General features: G+C 42.7%; 1 protein-coding gene across 7 annotated transcripts in view; it reads right to left on the reverse strand.

The window, feature by feature from the left end:
• Window positions 1-22,172, reverse strand: part of col18a1b (collagen type XVIII alpha 1 chain b) — a 66,800-nt gene extending 44,628 nt beyond the window's left edge. For 5 of the 7 annotated variants that reach the window (XM_084051568.1, XM_084051567.1, XM_084051565.1 and 2 more), the window contains exon 1: window positions 205-635. In XM_084051568.1, coding sequence (XP_083907694.1) covers window positions 205-487 — 283 coding nt within the window. In that variant the 5' untranslated portion in view covers window positions 488-635. Of the gene's footprint in view, window positions 1-204; window positions 636-21,948 lie in introns of those variants that run through there. The other 2 variants (XM_084051570.1, XM_084051569.1) reach the window with 2 other exon arrangements.
• Window positions 22,173-22,392: the final 220 nt, after the last annotated feature.

Here is a 22,392-nt window from a genome sequence, read left to right on the forward strand (position 1 = left end):
TGAAAAAGTTGGGCAGCGTGAGCCGCTTGGACCCTCTGCCAGAGCAAATGGGCCAATCAGAGGGCGTGGGTAGACACGACGGGTCAGAGCCAGAAACAGAAAGCGCACCTGAGGCGTCCAGGGAATCGACCCCGGATCCTGACCCGTCCCCTGCCCCAGAGCCTTCCTCCCCCCCTCCCGCCCCTCTGGACCCGTCTGTATTACCCGTGGTGTTAGGGGTCTTGTCTCCCAGTCCTCCGTTAGTAGTCCACGCGGTCGGGGTCTCGTCCCACTTCTCGACAAACTTACGGATGCCGCTGGCCACATCGATGATTTCCTTCCCGACCCCGGCCAGGTCGTCCTTTTTCTTGCTTCCTTTGGGCGCCGTGGGGGCGGCCTTCTTGGGTCCTGGCGTGGTCGTCGGGTCCGGATCCTTGATCCAAAACCACGCATCCAAGGTCCCAGTACCCAGAACCAAGAGTAGGAACCACAGCTGGATCCCCGCCATTCCTGCTCGCTCTCTGAGGTTGTCAGGGTATGAGTGACTTCTGTGACGTTGCACCTGTTAGCCAGCGGGTCAACAGTTAAATCCCTGCTCCTCCATGGGCCACTGAGGAACTGCCAAATGATGCAGACACAGACAAACACCTCACTGCACGCTCAGAGACCCTCCCTCTGCCAGAGCTCTGTGCGCTCTCAGTCTGACACACACACACACGCACACGCACACACACACACACACACACGCACAGCGGGAGACCCCAGTGTCTAGGCTTGCAGAACTCATTGGCTGATGAGTGATGAGTCACACCGTGACTCCTCCCCTCCTGTCCCCCCTTATGTGGAGTTGATGAGTGGGTCTACGTCTCCTCAGAGTGTTTCCAGCATGAAGAGAACACATGTGTGCATGCAGCCCTCAGCTTCAACTGCACAGACATGCTGCAACCTTCTCAGGACGGGTTTCAAAACAACGTTTCAAAATGTGCAAATCATGAGTCTGGAAAGTTGAACGCGCTTTAAGTAATTACAGAGACAGACCATGTAATTGAAAAGTCACATGTCTGATCTCCGTGACAGCCATGTTACTTGGCTAAAAAGCCTGATTTATACTTCGTTGTATGACAGCGTTGTACAAGGGAGCATAAATTAGGCATAAGAGTCCCAGGGCAGAACTCAGAACCTCAGCTACATCCGTCTAGCGTAAATGGATGAGGAAAGCAAACATGCAGACACCTGCACTGACATACGTTTTTTCATTAGGAAGTGAATCCCTTAGAGATTCAGTTGAATCATGCCTGGCGTTTGGTTCAGTGCAGAAGGGAACTTGTGAATTGGAATAATACCAACATGGTGAACTTGAGGATGCCAAGATTTGGGTGAAAAAACAGCTTGATTGTATCCTTTTTGTATACGATTTTGCGTAATAAGCATGTCGTCTGACGGTGTCAGACGACATGCTTATTACGCAAAATCGCTATTTAAAACAACACAAAATAATGACAAGATGTTGTCGTTCAACAAGACTATAAGACGCCATGCTTCTCCTTACAACTGTATATTTTGGATTGAAGGGTGGTGCTAGGCCATGGGGTCTTGCATGCAAAGTTGACAATTTGTCCTGAGGGTGGCACTAGAGGAAAGGTCATTGGGTCATCATCAGTATTCTGTATCCTGTGGGGAGCATGAAGGTGCATAGCAAATGCCATGACGATACAGCCAGTACAGCCAGTGGAGATATCTTGTCTGAAACCAAAGCGGTGGACGGACAGACCTGCAGATGAAGTGACTGACCAACAACATTACCATCCTCAGGGCCTCGCTGCTAGAACTAAAAACACATAAGTAGGGAGCGCCGCCAGTAGTTGATGACGACCACATACTGTAATTGCAACATCACCGGTTCAATTCTGTGTGGAGACCTGTGTTGAAGGTCTTTTTAGCGGCGCTAGCCGCTCTATACCTGACTTTGTCCGTGTGCGTCAACGTTCTGATTGGTCAGGTGCGTCAACAAAGTGATTGGTCAAGCTTCACGTGACACATGGCTATAAACACATTATAAACACATATCGATGACAAAATGTATCAAAGGCGCCGCTACCTTCACACAGGGTGTGATTTTTTTCTCTCTGCTCCAGCTCAATTTCATGTCTCTGTCTACACTGTCCTGTCTAAAGGCAAAAAACAACAACAAAAAACACACAATTTCTTGACAGTGATATACAGCCATTCAGATTGAAATTAATCAAAAAGGATACAATCAAATACACTGGAGAGAGAATACTCAATATTCACTAATAGAAAAGAAGTCCTTATTCTGGGCATGTCATAAAAGAGTTTATGTTTATGTTCAGCTTTCAGCATGATCACAGATGTTTAAAAAGACAGGTGCCATTAAAAACATTGAATTATTTTACTGATTACATAATAGGTGAACATTTGGCAAAACTAGCAGATCTACAAGTAATTCTCACTACTTGACGTACAACTAAGTAAGGGTTCAAGTGGCAAATAAAACGAATGCAAGGGTAGCTTATTACTAAGGATGAATCGACCCCAGCATGTGTGTTGCTAAATGGGTGGACAGAACACCAGCAGGAGATGTGCAAATCATCTTCAGGAAGAGTGAGGGGTGAATGAAGCACAGCAGCTGACAGAATGAGGCAGCAAGGGATAGGGAGAGAGAGGGGGGGAGGCGTATCTGATGGGATGTAAGTCTTAAGCTCTGCTCCCCGGGGACAGAGCTCATTGCCTCATTGCAAAAAAAACTCTGTTAATTGCCCAGCTCCCAGTTCCCACAGATGGGGTGGAGGGAGGTGTGGGGGCTGGCTGGCTCCCCTTCCTCTCCTCCTCCTCCTCCTTCTCCTCCTCCGCATGGCCCTGGGTGCCCCCATCATCCAGCTACCCTGCTCGCCTCCCTGTCGCCCTCATCTGCCAAGCCGGCACTTCCAGCTGTTGCACATTCCAGTGCGTGGACCTCCCACGCCCACACGCAGTCACGCACTCTGTGACATTTGGAGGCCTGAAAGCTGCTGCGATATCTCCCCATAAGCTGCACATTCACAAAGATCCGATATCGGTGTGAACCAGCGTTCTCATGCACCCTGACCGGCTGCCCTGTCAGCAGAGTAATGTATGGAGGATGGACTGTTTGAGGTGTGGAAAAAATATAAGACTTCATTCATTTATCATTACCTAGTTTGAAAATATGATACAAGATTCTAACCCACACAGACGTAGCATTAAGTGGGCAGAAGGATTAAAATTGTGATTAAATGGAACCATCGGGCTGCTCCAATATACCTGTACAGTATGTTTGACTTTCATGTGTGCAATCATTTGTAAGACAAGGTGCCATATTTTCTTTAATTTGGACCGAGAATCTTCTGGGCCCAGTTGTTCAGAAATAATCTGACTGGATCAAATCTTAAAAATGTATTTTTCTGAAATAGATCAGAAATCAGATTAGATCACGTAATTACACTGAAGCTTTGATCTGGATCAAACCTTCAGTGTGTGTTGTTCAAAGGGGCAGAAAGGGTGGATTCAGGAACAAAATGTAAAAGAAAAACAAACTAGAAAAAGTGCTCCTCGGAGCACAACTCTCCGCTGTTGGGAATGTTGGGAATGTTCTATCTGTATAAGTGTCCTATCCGTCCTGTCTGTATAAGTGTCCTATCCCTCCTGTCTGTATAAGTGTCCTATCCGTCCTGTCTATGTAAGTGTCCTATCCGTCCTGTCTGTGTAAGTGTCCTATCCGTCCTGTCTGTGTAAGTGTCCTATCCAATTGTTACAGTATCCGCCATTTCTCAACCATTTCGTGATTGTTCCTGTCTTACCTCACTCTTACCAGACTTGTGTTGGGAATGTTGGGAATGTTCTAATTCTTATGTTCTAACTGTCCTATCCATCCTGTCTGTATAAGTGTCCGATCCGTCCTGTCTGTATAAGTGTCCTATCCGTCTGTATAAGTGTCCTATCCGTCTTGTCTGTATAAGTGTCCTATCCGTCCTGTCTATGTAAGTGTCCTATCCCACCTGTCTGTGTAAGTGTCCTATCCGTCCTGTCTGTATACTGTAAGTGTCCTATCCGTCCTGTCTGTATACTGTAAGTGTCCTATCCGTCCTGTCTGTATACTGTAAGTGTCCTATCCGTCCTGTCTGTGTAAGTGTCATATCCCTCCTGTCTATGTAAGTGTCCTATCCGTCCTGTCTGTGTAAGTGTTCTATCCGTCCTGTCTGTATAAGTGTCCTATCCGTCCTGTCTGTATAAGTGTCCTATCCGTCCTGTCTGTATAAGTGTCCTATCCGTCCTGTCTGTGTACTGTAAGTGTCCTATCCGTCTGTGTAAGTGTCATATCCCTCCTGTCTATATAAGTGTCCTATCTGTCCTATCTGCCAATTATGTATCAGCCATGCAGCCATTTCGTGATGGTTCCTGTCTTACCTCACTTTGACGGTGGCAAAGACACCGTCAAAGTGACGCCATGTATTTATACAGTATTTCACCGTATTGTCACGTGTCACGTGAGGCTTGACCAATCGGTGTGTCATATTTAGAAAGTGAAAACAATACTCTCCTACGGAGAGTAATAATAAGAATTGATTTCAATATATCAATATGGATAGCAAAACATGGGATTTCCAAATCGAGATTTGTGTTATCATTTAGGAAACCAGCTGTCTGAGACATCCCAGTGCAATGAAGTATTTAGTCAGTCAGGCATTACGTCAGATTTTCTGCTCAGGGCAGATTTATCTTCTTAACTGAATCTGAGAATCTTTTAATCTGCCACTTATAAAGCTATGATGCTACCAGAACACTTGCTTCTTGTACATAAACATAGGGTTACATACAGTACAAAGAACTTGACAGGGCCCTTTCCTCTATTAAATCCCACCCTCTGAAACTGATCTCTCCCTTGCTCAGATCAGGAAATCCAATCCTTCATAACAAGACAGTGTCTAATAATGGTGTGGCGTCTCTCTGACACATGTTGATGACGTCATATTGATGGCAAAAGTCTTGCCCAAATATGGAGGGATAGCAGGAAGGTGCATATAATAAGGTTATGAATTAACAAGATGTGAACAGTATGCAAATAGAGATATACAGTATATTTTACTTTGGCGAACTCTGCGGGAAATTTGGCGCTGATCTGTCCAGCAGTTTGTGAGATTGGTCTGGGACAGACAGACACACAGACAGACCCTCTCCTAGACAGTTCGTGTAGTAGAAGCATGGCGTAAAAATATTCACAAAATTTCTTGGCCTACTGGCTGTGTGCACAAGACATTTGGCATGGAGTGGTCCAGCAGTTTGCGAGATTATCTGGAGACACAGACACACACACATCATGCTCTACTATAGGAGCCATGCTGTAAAAACACTCAAAATACACCTTTTCAACTCTGTTTACAATATTTTATCACATCTGACTAACTGGTGTATTAAATTGTCATTTTATTTTCCTATGCTCGGTTTTGCTTTTCATTTTACCATTAATTTAGAAAATAACTGCTATACTTTCAGGTGCCAGTGATTCATCTCTTCAGCAAATTACAAGGTGCTGGGTAGGTGAGGGATCAGTGCCCTGCTCAATGGCACTGAATGATCCATCCTGTTCAAAACCTGCTCAAAAGGACACACTGGCTGTTGTGGGGATTGAATCTATACACTTTTGGCAATGACCACTGTGGTGTTGGCATTCAAACTTGAGAAAGAGGTGGTTGTGTACTTTTGTAATGATATACATACAGTATATACACGGTATACAGTATATTTACATAGCGTATATACACATGTGTATACTGTGTGCACAGTATGTACGACGTGATTTGCCACTTGTTTAGACATGCACTGCCAGCATGCACACAGAGGATAAATACTTAAGAGCTGTGCAATGCTCACACACACACAGAATTATTTATAATTTCAACCTCTTAAACCCCAGCATCCATATTATTTCTAAAATATACGGATATTCTAAAATAGACGATCTACGTGCTCGCAACGTGTCGTCCAAGTACAGAGCCAACTTGGTTCCACTGTTCCAGTTTACGAATTCTAGAGGGTTCAAGTGGTTAAGTGGTGCGTCATTTTTGAAAAATTGCATGTGGCAGGAGTTTTATACGGTATACAGTACCTCTTTTGAAAAAAGCCATAATGCACAACACCGTGCTCATACATAAACATTGTGATATGACGGAATTCAGAACTACTTCTTTAGCATGTATAGGTCCACCAACAAAAACCTAACTTTAAAAATCAAACCTACTGTACAGTACGAACTTCAGGTATAATTAAAAAAAAAATCAAAACAGCTATTCAAAGTATGTACTCAGAGCGAGAAGGAGCCTGCTGTATTTCAAACAAATGTCAGTGTACTGTATGAATATAGATGACTAACCTCTCCGTGGTGCATTCCATACAGTCTGAGACCCCCCCAGCCCTCCCTCCCTGTACCTCTCTGAGACGCTGCTCCGATGCATTTCATCAGAGAGTAGACGTCAGAGACACTGACCTGGACGGGGGGCCGGGAGCGGGGCAAGTCAACAAACCGAGGTCGGTTCAGTGACTCGGTGGATGTGAGTTATAGAGCCACCTGGTATTTACCTACCGCTTGAAATGTTCAGCGGCAACACCTATAGGCGCATTCCTTACTGCAGAGAGTGTAATTCGAGTGCACAGCCTGACTTATGCCTAGTTGCGAGCCGGTGCCGCGCACCGGAAATAGCAGATCTACAAGCTCGCAACGCGTCGCAGCACGACGCGTTGTGAGCTTGTGGATCTGCTGGTTTTCAGTGTGCGAGACGATGCGCAATCAAGTATAAATCTGGATGTGCACACACTCCAAGGCACACATGCACATTTGGTGCATACAGGCCGGCAAGGCATGCGTGCCTGTGTTTATGTGTGTTTTTAAACACGCGTGTTTTGGTTCATGGCCGTGGGTCTGAGTCTGTGAGCTGCATGACACCTCAGGGAGTCACAATGAGACGTGACACATTATTAATGACATCTGTCAATCGTCCATGAAGTCCAGGGACAGATGGATGGGATCATATTCCATCAAATAATTCTCTCTCGTTCGCTGTTTTACCTCACACGAGTACACAAATGAGCACACCCATACACACACAGGAGCGACGTGCATGTACGCACAGAAAGAGAGAGAGAGAGAGAGAGAGAGAGAGACTGTAGAGCATATGGGCAAATGGCGGTCCAGGGGCCACATGCGGCCCCCATGTGGCCCACAGGTTAATATTGGTTATATTGGTTTTTGTGTCCAATGTATTTGTATTTAATTTCATTAAGTTAACATACATATAATTAAATGCATTTGAAATTAAATAAAAATGCTTTTCAGGATTCCAATTAAAAAATAGCAAAAAGGTATTCAGGATTCCAATTCAAAAGTAACAAAAATAGCAGACCTACAAGCTCAAAACGCATGCGATGTGACGCGTTTTGAGATTGTAGATCTGCTATTTTTGCTACTTTTGTGTGACATACCGTACTAGAATGACTAAGTAGTAGTAATTTATGAAAATATGGAGATAAGAGGTTTCTGCCCGACAGTATGCAACACCATGCAATGTGGCCCCCTGGAATGAGTTTGGATATAATAGTGGCCCTCTCCATCATCAAAGCTGCCCACCCCTACTGTAGAGTGAGTGAGTGAGAGACAGAGAGGGAGAGGATGGTAGAGAGAGAAAAGGGGGGCAAGAAAGAGGAGATTGAGCAAGTGTGTGTGTGTGTGTGTGTGTGTGTGTGTGTGTGTGTGTGTGTGTGTGTGTGTGTGTGTGTGTGTGTGTGTGTGTGTGTGTGTGTGTGTGTGAAAGAGAGTGAAAGAGAGAGAAAGAGAGAGAGAGAGAGAGAGAGAGAGAGAGAGAGAGAGAGAGAGAGAGAGACACACACACACACAGACAGACAGACAGACAGACAGACAGAGATTGAATGAGGTGAGGTTAGGGGGTTAAAGTGGTACTGTAAGTAGGATACAGTGGCTCTTGTTCAAATGGGTGTGTTAGTAGTAGATGGTTGTCCAGATGTAATTGCTACTAATCAGTGACTTATTATCTGTTGGTGACAAGTCTGAACACACACACACACACACACACACACACACACACACACACACACACACACACACACACACACACACACACACACACACACACACACACACACACACACACACACACTCACTCACTCACTCACTGAAACCACAATGTTGTACTGATACAACCATAATTATGCACTTCCATGCAACCACACACACACACACACACACACGCGCACACACGCACGCACGCGTGTGTAAACAAACATGCAGGCAAATTACGTAAACACAAAGACAGAGGAGAGAAAGATGGACCGATAGAGACGAGAATGATGGTACAGAGATAACAAAGATAGAGAGAAATAGATTGGGAGAGAGTGAGAGACCCCCAGCAGTCCCACAGTTCTGGAAGTGTCTTGTTGCTGTGAGGATTAGTTCAGGTTAAAGTAGTGATTTAGAGTGAGCCTGTGACAGGACCCTCCACCGAAAATCTAGCACAGCTGCATGAACACGCACGCACACACACTGGTTTTGCACACTTTTTGGGACAATGACTTAAATTCCTTCCATATCTCTGTACCCTAGCACTTAAGCTGCAATCCAGAAGTGTATTGTCCATGTTCTCCCTCTCCCAATGGAGGGTCATTTGACTCAATTTGCAACCGAGTAAAAACTACAATTAAGGTGTCGGTCCATCTAGTGTCCAATCCGTGTGCACTGTAAGCCAGCTATTACCAACCTGTGGGCCAAAAATGTATATAAGGATAAGGATAATTCCTTTTAACATAAAAATGTTTATATAAAAAAGTCATGCTATTTTTTCTTTAAAACCTTGAAAATGTTGTTTTCATTGTGATATCGATAAATAGGAACTAGTACACTACATTAGTTCCATTGATATTTCATTTAGAGCACACAGGGAGGCCTAGCAGTCAAAGTAAAATGTGCTGTAATGTGAAGATTATGTCTGCAATACTGACACTGGCCACAAGATAGAACTATGGAGGCAGTGGTGCTTGTCCAATTGTAATCAGCTACTGCACACCTGGTGTCACCTGTCTAAATAGCTTATAATAAAACACAATGCTGAAGGTCTAGTCCAAAGAAATATCCTGAACTTCACTTTTATGTTCCCCAAAAAAGTGAAAATATTCTAATAACCATGTTATTGTTTTATATTCTTGACTTTACGCACAGACATATATTTTAAAAAGAAATAATGATTAATTATGTCCCATTTTCCCCAAACATTTCACTATCCTATTGTAATCACTAATCAGTGGACAATAGCAAGAACCCTCATTCAATGTTAATTCAATTTTAACATTTTATTTCATTTACAAGCAAAACTCTGTTTGAACTAAAAACTGCATTGAGGTTCCATACAGTCAAGATACTTGACTGATACTGGCTAAGCAATAAAAAACAGGAAAATCAAAGATGATGAAATACCGCCATCTGCTGTTTGAGGTATGTAATACACTTAAGGCATACACGGGCAACTGGCGGCGAGAGGGCAACATGCGCCCCCCACCTTCACTTAATGAGGCCCGCAGGTTAATATCGGATTACTGATATATTATTGGTTTCAGCTGTATTTCCGCTTTAATTACTTCAGTCTATATTAGTAGGTAAATGACTAGTATTACAATTATATTGTCTTTTTTTATGTCCAATGTATTTGTATTTAGGTCCATAAAGTTACCAAAGTATAACTAAGTATAACAAGCTCAAAACGCGTCACAGTGTTTCGACGTGTTTTGAGCTTGTAGTTATTTTTGCTACTTTTGTGTGACATAGAATGGTGAAAAAAGTTAAAATACGGATAAACAGTATAATGCAATGTGGCCCTCTGGAGTGAGTGTGGAAATATAGTGGCCCTCTCCATCATCAAAGTTGCTCACTGCTGACTTAAGGTGTTAAAGGAAAAGAAATGCACTTTGAGGCAGATATACAGACCTACACAAACTCCTTATCAGCTTCTCTTTTTGTAAAGCATGAAAGTGGCTTGAGGTGACAGGAATGAGGGAATGCACTTGGAGGTAGATTAGACGGACGGACAGACAGACGGAAGTACAGACAGACTTCAAGCCTTCAAATAAATGAAACACTTTAAACTTTAAAGTTTAAAGCAACAGTGCTTCTTAACTGGTTTCACACCGTTCATGTTTACCATGCAGTCACGCCCCAAACTCTATGAGACCACACAACGTTCCTCTATGAACGCTGGTGTCTGTGACCGTGCCAGAACATCTCATGTCCCACCTCTCCTCTACCGAGTGAGGAAGAAAAGAAAGCCGCCCTGCGTGACATCTTGGCGGATGTGAGGGAGAAATTAAATCACCAGCAACGCCACTCTGTTTGCCTCTTCACCCTCTCCCTGGTCGCCATTCTCGCACCCTGTGGTATTTTGAAGTGGGTTGTTTGTTTTTTTGGCAAGGACAGCACCGGGGCATTTTCATACGAGAGGGTGTCAGACGGATTAGCTTGGTTTCATCCCAAGTAGCATTAAATAAGACAGGAGGGTCTGGATAAACCCAGACAACCCATCCTTTGTTATGGAGACAGTTTGTGCACAAACAAGAACATTTGTTTGTGCGAAATGCAGCTGCAATGATTGTGTGAAAAGCTGTGTGCCACAATTGCACATACACATGAATACATACGTACAGCCAGCAGAAAAAAATAAACAAACAAATACAGTTCTTAAAAAATCATCATCATCTGTACATTCTACGATGGGCGTTCCTGTTTTGGGCATGTCATTATAGCCTGAAATCTTGAGAAAAGAATGTTCAAAGAATTTTAAATTTTCTAAATAATTGGAAATTTGTGAAAATAAAAAGTAAATCTGTGCTTGCTAGGTCTGTTTAAATCTAAAAAAAATCTAAATCTAATTTAAATCACAGTGGAAGAACTGGCAGAGTGTTTCGGGTTTGACCTGGCAGAGGGAGGTCAGAGGACGGATGAAGTAAAGCAGTGGACTGTATTCATGAGGACACGTCGGAAGTAAAACAGCAACTACTGTATTTATTTAGTTGAGTTATTCTCTCTTAAAGCTCACAATAGCCTAATAATGTTCTTCTATTATCATGCCATACACAACTGACATAACAATATTCTAACAGAATATAGTACTGAATCCTCATTCTCCTGTTTCTGCTGAGCGTCCCTCCCCACTCGTCTTTCTTTGTCTCAGGCTCTCCGCCTCTCACCTGTCAGTGACTAATGCATTCTGCTGGAGCTTCCAGTGGGATGTGACATTCAAGTCAAGTGGAAGAGGCTGGCTGTAAACCCTGTCAGGCTCACTGCTAGGGTTACATTCCAGGACAGAGGAGCCTGGTAACTGTACACAATGATGCATGAACGCAAGAATCCCTCGCAATCCCAGCAAGACAGGGCCCTGTACCATCTGGGGTATAGATAAAAGGCAAGCCGCACGGACATTGTCTCATCCAGGGCACAAGTGCAAGGACAGGGACACCATACCCAAATTAAGAAAGACCACACAGCTAAATCTAACTCTGAGATATCTGAAGATATAATCTAACTCTGAGCTACAATGCGATACATTAACACTGAGGATTTGACTGAGTATCAGTGATTATCAATGGACAAAGGAAAGATGTACTCTGTGTTGCTTTTGCACTTGCCAGGGTGCAGACCATAGACTCTGCCCACTCCACTGAGTGGGCTGCTTCTCTTCAGTCTGATATCAGGATCACTTTTGCACAACAGCTGGTCTTCAAATAAACATACTGTATACTGTATGTCAGAGAAGATCTTGATTTCCTATAGTCAAGTCCAATTAAAATAGTGTAAATGAGTGTAAAAAACAACAGTAAGATAGTACAATATTGTATTGTCTGTCTCCCACATACAAATTATGTATTTTGCATAGTTGCTCCTCCTACTCCTACAACACAATTCACTACAGTCACTAGTTGCCACATTTTCTGGATTAACTCTAGACTGGCATAATCACGAACCGCAACTCTACTGTAGCTTGGAATAAACACCAGCCACAACTCTAGATTGGCATAAACAACTACCACAACTCTAGGCCGGCATAACAACTCTATACTGGCCAGGCCTAAACACCAACCATGACTAGAGTTCAAAGGTGAATCGCTGGTCTGTAAATCTGCTAGTCAATAAAAAGACAAGCTGTCCTCACAGGCACAATGTGATCCCTTCATCCAACTCTTTTTTTTGTCATTCCTCAGTGGAGTAGTCGTGGTGGTGGTCTTAAGTGGTTCATGGTCGCCCCAATTCTTGGCAGCTGGCCAGTTCTTGTGGCTGATACAGGCATGGTGCCCCGTTTGGCCAACAATGGTGGAAATGATTTAAAACAAACTTCCTCCTAATGTCGCTCTCACATGTCTCCTCAGCCCATTGTGTAGTGCCACAAAACATGCCCAAAAAATGTGGAAAGAATGAGATGGAATCTCTGCTTTGGGTTAAGGATGGTTCAGCCAAAAAAAAGAAAAGAAAAGAAAAACATGTTTGGAAGAAAGGCAGTGCCACGGCTTGGGAGTTCTTATTCAGGGAGAAGAAGGTACTGGCTAACTGATCTATGGACAGTTTCCCAGTAGAAGCACCGCTGTTGCAGTGGGAGGTACACACAGCAGGAGTCATCAGGGCCTGTGCTTGTGCAGTCAAGTGAACCGTAGATATCTAAGGTCCTTTATGTGCATTTCAAATGAACTTTCAAAATACCTTCAGGGTTGAGTTTCCGGTATATATATATATATATATATATATATATATATATATATATATATATATATATATATATATATATATATATAGTATTAATTTGTTCTCCTTCTTTGCCAACACCTGCCCCTCCAGCATGTGTGTGTGTTAGGACATGATATACAGTACCAAGTGAAGGTGGCAGGCCTGGAAGAGGAAATTACACCTAGAGTATTTATCAATGCGGTTTTGCTGAATAGACGTAAATTCCATGAGCTTTTATGTGGTTTTAAGTGGTACACTTGAATCAAGTCTGTCATCCTTGTCGAGGCACTGTCACATCACAATGCCCCAATAGGTAGAAGGCCTAATCTAGGCTTCTTCACTGATCAGATGTGAGGTTTCGGTTCATGGTCGATGGAAACATCTTATCTTATCATGACATACATTTATATATCTAAATTTATACATTAAACATCTTCTATTAAAATTGCCTGATGAGTGGACCGTGAGTGGGCATCACAAACGTAAAATGCCATATATAGAGACCACCAACTAAATTAGATTTTCATCCTATGATAGTCGCAAGTCGTACGATACTTTGTCATCGTACGACGAAGTATAATATTGCTCAAATGGTTAACTCAACACCCACTGTCTAAGTACATAATAGTTGGAAGGACCATCATCACTGGAAGACCACAGGTTTTGTCCTTGTGACATTCAATGTGTCCAAAAACAGCTCCTGTTCTGCATCTCCTTGCTCAAATAGACCCCTGTCGGCTCACTCATTGTGAGATGAGGGCATCATCTAAATATCTAAAATGATAAGTGTAGTCAAAAAGAGCTGAATAGGGAGGAGATTCACAACAAGTCATATCTCTACCCTCATCTCAGTGCAGCAACATTTAACCAAACCACTTCAAAGCCAGCTATCATCTTTGTCAGCAGCTGGGGAAACATTACATTCCCCACTGTCGAAGATTAATTATTCACTGGCCAGTTGAGACTGGAGATCTGATAATAGTGCAAAGAGTGGCTGAAAGAGCAAGCCAAAACATCCTCTCACCTCTCAAAATCACCTAGTACCCTCGTCTCTATACTTCCTGTGTACGATTCTTCTCAGCCTCATAGACTGCAGGGAAAACCTTTACTCACAAAATCGAATATATTAATAGCTGTCTTCACAATATTTGACTAAATAATTGTTCTAATCCCCAAATCGTGCACCACTACTTCAGATTTTGGATTGGATTTTTGATTAAAAGTATTTGTTTGGGTCCAGAAAAGTCTAAATTTGCTTCTGCCAATAGCTCAGTAAAAACAGGCTTTGTCAAGGTCGGACAGGTAAAACGGTGCAGACAGAGGATAAAAGCAGTAATTACAAATGAAAAGGAAAATCAGAATATGGGAGTTAACCTTACTAAGAACTGTCCTCAAAGCTGCGTACAGATAAGGAGGAGTACCTTGACTTTGTCTGAGAGAATTAAACTTGTGGGAAGCACACATTCCAAGTGTATTAGACTCTTCTCCCTCCTGGCTCACAACTTAACTGTGGAATGACCTCCACCTGTCAGGACTGAATCGCTCCCTATTTTCTTTCAGTCTTACAACTCAGACTCAACCTCACACCCTACCAATCCTCTCTGCTTGTATTCCTTCTTGTCACCTATTCTTTTATGGATGGTAGTTATGCTATGCATGTTGGTTACTTGTTAGATAGATGTACTGTATACTGATTGCTTGACCATAAATGCTAAGAATGTTATTAAGATACAGTAGCATGTTGTTTAGACAGATGCTACTGTAGGTTTGTTTACCTGGTATCCTGGTTATTCTGAAGCACTTGATTGTATTTTTTTGCACTATTTACGTGACCATTTAATTTACCATGTTGACAAGAGTTCATGCCATTTATTCTGATCTTGCACATGTAAATCACTCTGGATAAGAGCTTCTGCTATCAAAAATCTATTTTTTTCTGTCACTACTCATACAGGTACAGTACAAGAACGAAATGCAATTGTGTGTGGTCTACAAAGTACTGTGCTGCAACAACAATGACAATAGTAATAATCAAGACTAATTTCACCCGCTTTTTAGCACCTGTAAACCTGTGTTTTGACAATAAAGTTGATTCTGAAAAAATAAAACCTAAGACTTAAAAAACAATATGAAGAAGCAGTATATCCACATCAGTATAGTATAATAAGTGCATGGAGAAAAAAAGGCATATAAATGTGCATTGTGTAAATTGTATACTCATCTCTCAAGCTGAATATTATACTTTCTTTTAATCATCGTTTCCATCTGCTATTTCAAACTACAAGCAGTAACCTAATTTGAAGCTCAAGCTATACTATATTCAAGACAGCTTCATATCTGGATATTATTCTTGAATCCAATTCTTAAAGGCCCAATCAGTGATACAAACATAAACAAATGGGTATCTCCACGATCCACCACCAAAAATATTAAATAACTCTAGAGACATGTTTTTATGGCAAGGCTCTGCAAGAGGCTAGCTGTCTATGAGAGGGTCTGTGTGTGGCAGCTAATCTCACAAACGAGCACTTCACCTATTTTCTACCTACGTTAGAAGGCAGAAGCCATTGTTGTATTAATAAAAAAATAAAAAAATAAAAATGTTGTTTGAAATGACCAAACCTACCTACCTACCAATGATGTTACTGGTAGGCAGGTTTCGGAAATGACCACAGCTCTCCTCAGACATAGAGCGAATGATGCCATCTATAATGAGTATTAGTGAGGACCAATTATATTAAGATAGGTTGAAAATGGGTGAAGTGGTCCATAATGGAAGGCAAAGGGGCTGTGATCTCACTGAAAGTTGAAACCCTGCCCAAGTTTGGAGTCATAGCTACGTCATAGACAACGTCATGTTGATGACATCAGGTACTCCAATAGGGATTTACAGATGTATCTATATTTTCGGACAACCACCCATCCAACCAACTTCCCACTCAGCGCATCACTCTCATGGGTTCTTGGCGATACGTGTTTGAAGTCAATCGGTCGGGCAGTTCTCGAGATACACGGAGGAAGCACTCTCTCACACGCACACAGTGATTTTGTGCATTTATAGAAGGATGATTGACTCAGCTCTTGATATAAGGATAAATACTACAGACAACAAATAAATGGTTTTAAAACTGTATTTGCTGTATTTGTGGGCTGTAACAGGGTTTGGTTACTTATGTTGACAATGTTTGTAAACATTGGAATAAAACAGAAATTGCTTCATGATGATGAGGTAGGAAAGTTCCAAATACCGTATTTTGTCCATCTACAATCTACAAATTCGTTCAGAATATATGTGAATTTATATGCTCAAAATAACTCTGTGCTGGACCTTTAAACAGCACAGAGAGAAGCTAGATGCTAATGATCCCGACATGCTAAAACAGAATCGAGCCAGACGTGTTTTCTAGCCATGCCCAAAGGGCTGGATTCCTGCTCATAAGTACCCTTTTACACCATAATGAGCAACAGAGGAGGAACCTACTGTACATCTGCCTCGAAAAGCAACTGCCTTCATTGCCTTTAGGTGCATTACATTTGTGCTTATCATTTGTACGTTTCCTGTCAGTTTTAATTGATCAATTATTCATTGGCCACTATAGCATAGTCAACGACATCAATCATTTCAAATAATTAATAATACAGTGGATTATCATAAAAACTTACACCACTCCTGATAACTCCAGAATGTGTTATGACTCATCTTATGAACTGCAGTACATGTGCAGTATGTTAACAGTATCTCATAAAAGAAACAAAACAACTGAACTGATTAGACAGTCTGCTTAAACTGACTGCATCTAAATGACATCCACATAAGCTGTCTTGTCTGTGGTCGTACGGGTGGTCATACAGTACAGTAATTTCCCCAAAGCCAAGCAGACAATAACGACAGACGCTAATGTTCGTCGCAATTAAGATGCCTAAAACCCACAACACATCAAAATGTCAACCGACAAATATAGCTATAATAAAATGCAGTGAGAACAACTGTGATGGTAGAGACGTGACTCGTGTTCATACAGGTTTGAACCAGATGTGCAGTCAGGAAATAACCCATATTTATACACCATACTGTATATGATCCCCAGGTGTAATTATACCATAAGATTCCCTATATTACATCTGCCGCTTCATTTCCGATGTATGCTGTAGGTGAAATAGTTATGTACATCACTACGGAAACAGCTGTAAATAAGCTTTTGTTTGGCCAAATACATAGGTTGGTGGGGAATGGAATTGAGCTTTTTAATGTTCCCGATATGATTCCTTATTACGTCAATCTTGTTTTTAGCGGTGCCAACCGCTCTACACTTGACTTTGTCCGTATGTCCGTCCGTCCGTCCGTCCGTATGAGCCTGGCGGCAAAGAAGAAACACATACAAACACACACACACACACACACACACACACACGGCCTTGGACATTGCCTATGCCATCTCTCCTCTCTTTGGCCACACGTGCCACTGCTTATCAAAGAGGGGTCCAGGGACCCCCAATGATGTTATGTCCGTCCGCCCGTTTATAGCACGGGATTTCAAACAGCTATAACTCCAGTTCGCAGCATGCCACCAAGTCCTAATTTGATATGTGGACTTAGACCACCAATAGGGACGAGCATGAATTGCTGAAGTTATCAAAGCAGGCTCCAGGGACCCCCCCCCCCCGTAAGTTATGTCCGTCCGCCCGTTTGAGCACGGGATGTCCGTGGAAGCACGGGATGAGCACGGGATTTTAAACAGCTATAACTCCAGTTTGCAGCATGCCACCAAGTCCACATTTGGTATGTGGACTTAGACCACCAATAGGCACGAGCATGCATTGATGAAGTTATCAAAGAGGGGTCCAGGGACCCCCAGCGCCCGTATGAGCACGGGATGAGCATGGGATTTTAAACAGCTATAACGCCAGTTTGCAGCATGCCACCAAGTCCACATTTGGTATGTGGACTTAGACCACCAATAGGGACCATCATGAATTGCTGAAGCCCCGCCCCCTCTGTCTTCCCATTGGCTGGCCTTCAAACAGCCATAACTCAAGTTCGCAGCATGCTATGGAGTACAAATTTTGTACATGGACTAAAGCCAGCAATAGGGACTAACTGTCATTACTTAAGCCCCGCCCCCTCTGTCTGCCCATTGGCTGGCCTTTAAACAGCCATCATTCCAGTTTGCAGCATGCTACCAAGTACAGATTTGGTAAGTGGACTCAGACCACCAATAGGGACGAACTGAAATGCGTTAAGGCCCGCCCCAAAGGCACCGCTTCCTTCACACAGGGTGTGATTTTAGTACTTATGGGCAGCTGTAGCCGAGTAGGTAGAGTGGCCGTCTTTGAATTATTAGGTCATTGGTTTGACTTTCGGCTGGCCCAGTCTACATGTTTAAGTGTCCCTGAGCAAGACGTCTTCTTGCGGTGCCTGCGCTCATCTAAGCCATCTGAGCAGCCATGTGCTGGGTGAAGCAGTAGAAAAAGTAATTTCCCCTTCTCCAGGGACCAGAAAATATTCCCTTTATCCCACTTTGCATCCTACGTCTGAAGTACTGTATTTTACTGTCTGGAAAGTGTTAAAGACAGTAGCCTGTATTGTGGTCGAACGTACAGGATGTAGCATCTCTGTTTCCAGACAAACAGGTGGAGAAGGGGGACTTTGATTTTGTTTGTCAAGGGAAATAAAACATCTGTTCCGTGTATTGTACTGTAACACGGTCAGAGAAACTCATATGTGAGTAGAGATAAGTTGAATTCCCCAGAGAGTAGGACTTCATGTTCAAGCCCCACCAATACCAAAAGAATCTACTGAAATGAAACGCCTGTTATTTTCAAGCCTGAGGCAGCCCTGAGGCACTTTGGTTGGAAAAGAAAAAGGTCATCCATCCACCCCTCTGTCGTGACTGGTTTTGACATAACGTCCACAGTACAAAGACTGATTATGGTATATCCCCGTAAATCATGTCCATGCCCGCACACACAGTCTAATAATCTTCTGGGTGGCTATAAACAACAATCCTCTGTGGACATGTGTGTTGCATGTCTGTTTCTTAGAGCGGACAGCTCTCATCCCCTAAATTCTGAATATGAACTCTTGCCTTCCGACCAACGGTTAGAGGCCCCTGCAACTAAAAACAATAGGAACACATTCTCATTTATTCCTACTTCCATTCGTGCCATCGCTGGTGGAAGCAGGAGGAGGTAGCTGTTGTTCAGTTTCAGGGGACAGTTGACCGGCCCATCTCCATCTGGGAGGATGGTAACGATGAGCTGATGTGTTTCTGTCTTTAGTTGCTATGGTGCAATATGGTCGTAGTCTGCTGTCCACAATTATGGAGGTGGGTGGGGAGGATGGTTGTTGTTACACCATGTTCTTGTATATGTATGTTTACTGTGTTTTTGAGTTTTTATTATCTGCTGTAACATAAATTGCCCAGTTTGGGACATATTAATAAACTTGACATTGACATCCCACTGCATGTGGACAATATGCACGTGTCCACCAGTGTATGTGCATGGGTGCATACATGCCTGCATGTCTATCTATGTACACATGCATTGTATGCATACAGCATTATCTATCTGTCTGTATGCATGGTGCAGATGTGTGCAACTATATGCATCTATAAGTAAGTGCAATACAGTGAAGGATTCAGGGTCGGGTCTTAGTTTAGCTGTCATGGGTGTAAAAAACGGACTCGGTCCATGCAGCCACAACATGGTGCCCGCTGCTTCAACAGGAACAGGAAACAAAAGGCAGATGAAGTCAGGCGAGGGGATGAAGAGCCGTCTGTTTCCCTTTGGAGGGAATGACAAGCCCTGAAGAGGGGAAAATCTGAACTCACCGCAAATCACCACCCTGTGGGCAAATACACACACTTTCACTCACACAAGCAGGCACATGCAAACACACTATCACAGACTACAACAGTGCAACACACACTGTCAGACACACACACACACACACACACACACACACACACACACACACACACACACACACACACACACACCTCTCTCTCTCTCTAACCCCCATACACAGACACATACCAAACACACAATCACAATAACTTGCACTCACAAGCCCATTCAGTATGCACATAACACACACATGCACAAAAATTGGCACTCATGTCTGTCAGTGCATTAAGGCTGGCTCCTGCATGCCCTTTATTTCAACAAGAGGGTTGGTTGGGTCTGATTTAGCAGAAAGTCAGGAAACTAAGATTAGAAGAGGCTAAATCCAACTCATGAATGTCTCTCATTGTTGCAAGACTTAAGCTGGAGGTAAATATACTACTCATCCATGTAAGCAATTTACTAGGCCCCATGCATTGCATGCTCTAGCCCAGTGGTTCTCAAACTTTTCAGACCGTGACCCCAAAAATAAACACATTTGAACTGGGACCCCCCACCCTGACAAGCACTTGTAATTGTAGGAGTTGAAGCATTACATTTAGTTGGACTTGGTTCCACATATTGTGAAAATAGCAGATCTACAAGCTCACAACTCCTCTCAATGTTGTGAGCTTGTAGATTGTCTATTTTCATTTTTTTTTTGCCTCTTTCTTACATTATTTGACAATTTGGCCAATGTTTGACCAGTTTTTATGGTAGTTTGATTACTTTTGATTTATGTATTTTACTTTTTTAGGTATTAAAAGGTCTTAAAAGTCCTTAATGGTCACTTTACTGTCATCTGGGGACCCCCACCCCCCAAATCATGTGAGGGCCCCCCTGGAGGTCCCGACCCACAGGATGAGAACCACTGCCTCTAGCATACCTGGCCTGAAGAAACAGAAAATCAACTTCAAACTCAACATTAATGAGCAAAACATTCATGTTTTCCAAGAGACAAGTCCAGGCATTTAGGCTACAAACAACCTCCATTCCGCCCTCAAAAACCAAGCGCTGAGATATCAATATCAACGCGCTTTCCTATCATTATCAAATCTAGCCATAGATCACACGACGGTCGTCTGTCACGCCCGTCATGGATGAACTTCAAACCTGGTCTTTGCACTTTCTCCATTTATGGCCCGTACATCTATATGAACGTTCAGATTTCAATTATTAAGTCTTAACCCGTGGCAACGGATGTTACAATTATGTACGGGCTCTCAGAAATACCCATATCTTCCGTATTGCTCAATAAAAAGCATTTTAATCCGATCGGTGGCCATTTTCTTCGTACTTTTACCACATGCTTTCAACTACATGACCCTATCGGTTGGGAGGTGTATTGCACTCTGATACGTGATAACTCTATGAGAAAATGGCCACCAATCAGATTAAAATGCTTTCTATTGAACAATACGGAACATAGGGGTACCTTTGAGGGCCCTACATAATTGTAACATCCGTGGCCATGGAGTTTGCATTTTATATTTGAAATTTGAACGTTTATGTATATTTAAGGATATCTAAAGTGCAAACACCAGGTTGAAGTTTACCCATCACGGTCGTGACAGACAACCGTCGTGTGATCCATGGCATTGGCTACGCACTTTAATTCCTAATTTCCTATCTTCATCAAATCAACAATCATGTATTCAACCTGACTCTGTCTATTTCCGTTTGAATCTGTGAACACAACACTGTCATTTAAAGTAATTAAAATCCAAACAAACGCAAGTTGTAGATGTCAAGATGTTTCTTTTTCAATATTGCACAATTAGGCTATAAATGCCCTCGTTTATCCTGCGCAACTTCCTAATCCTCCTTTCTGTAGCATTTAGAGACCATGTTACACAAAATAAATGAATAGCCTATGGGAAATTATAACTACAGTTTAAAACACTATTTCCCAAACAGAGGGTCGGGACCCATGTTTAGGTCGCGGACCAATTTTTTTCCCCCCATCAATAAAAAACATTTCCAAAAATACTTTCATCAATAAATAAATGGAGAAAAAATACATTCCAGAAATAATAATTTTAAAACAACTTTAAGAAGTAGAGAAAATAGCAGATCTACAAGCTCACACAATTGTGACCCATTGTGAGCTTGTAGATATTTTCACAAGTTTTGGGTCCCCGGCTAATCTCATTTATCTTTTGGGTCTTGAGCTAAAACGTTTGGGAACCACTGATTAAGAGAGCATGTTACACACAAAATGTATAGCATATGGGAAATTATAACTGTAAAAACACATGTGATCATGAATGATGCATTACCTCGTCGCTGTGCATTGATCGGTGAGACGACAACGATCAAGAGGAGGAAAACGAAGGGGATCGGCGATCCGATCGACCACCTGTTGGGTTTATGCATGATATGCGGCAATAAAGCGCTTAAGTCCTTTCATATGAACGACTGAGAAGTTGTCCTCCGTCCGGGTGGTTGCAGCTAGATCCAGAAGATCCTGACGTGTACCTGCCAGTGCAGCGCTGTATGTGAACTTGAGGCTCTGCACCAATTGACGCGCAACTGTCTTGTCCAAGCTCTCCAGGAATTCGTGCAGAGTGCGCGCTTTGGGCAAGACACACACAGGACCCCAATGGAAACAAGCCATAGTGCTTTCTTGGGTTTCATTCTTTTAGCATCCCTTTGTATAGATGTACTTTATATGCTTTTTTTGCAAACTGCTAAATAAAGTATTCAATCAATCAAATCAATCA

Source organism: Gymnoscopelus microlampas (assembly GCF_963454915.1).
Source record: "Gymnoscopelus microlampas genome assembly, chromosome: 24".
Classification (NCBI taxonomy): Eukaryota; Metazoa; Chordata; class Actinopteri; order Myctophiformes; family Myctophidae; genus Gymnoscopelus; species Gymnoscopelus microlampas.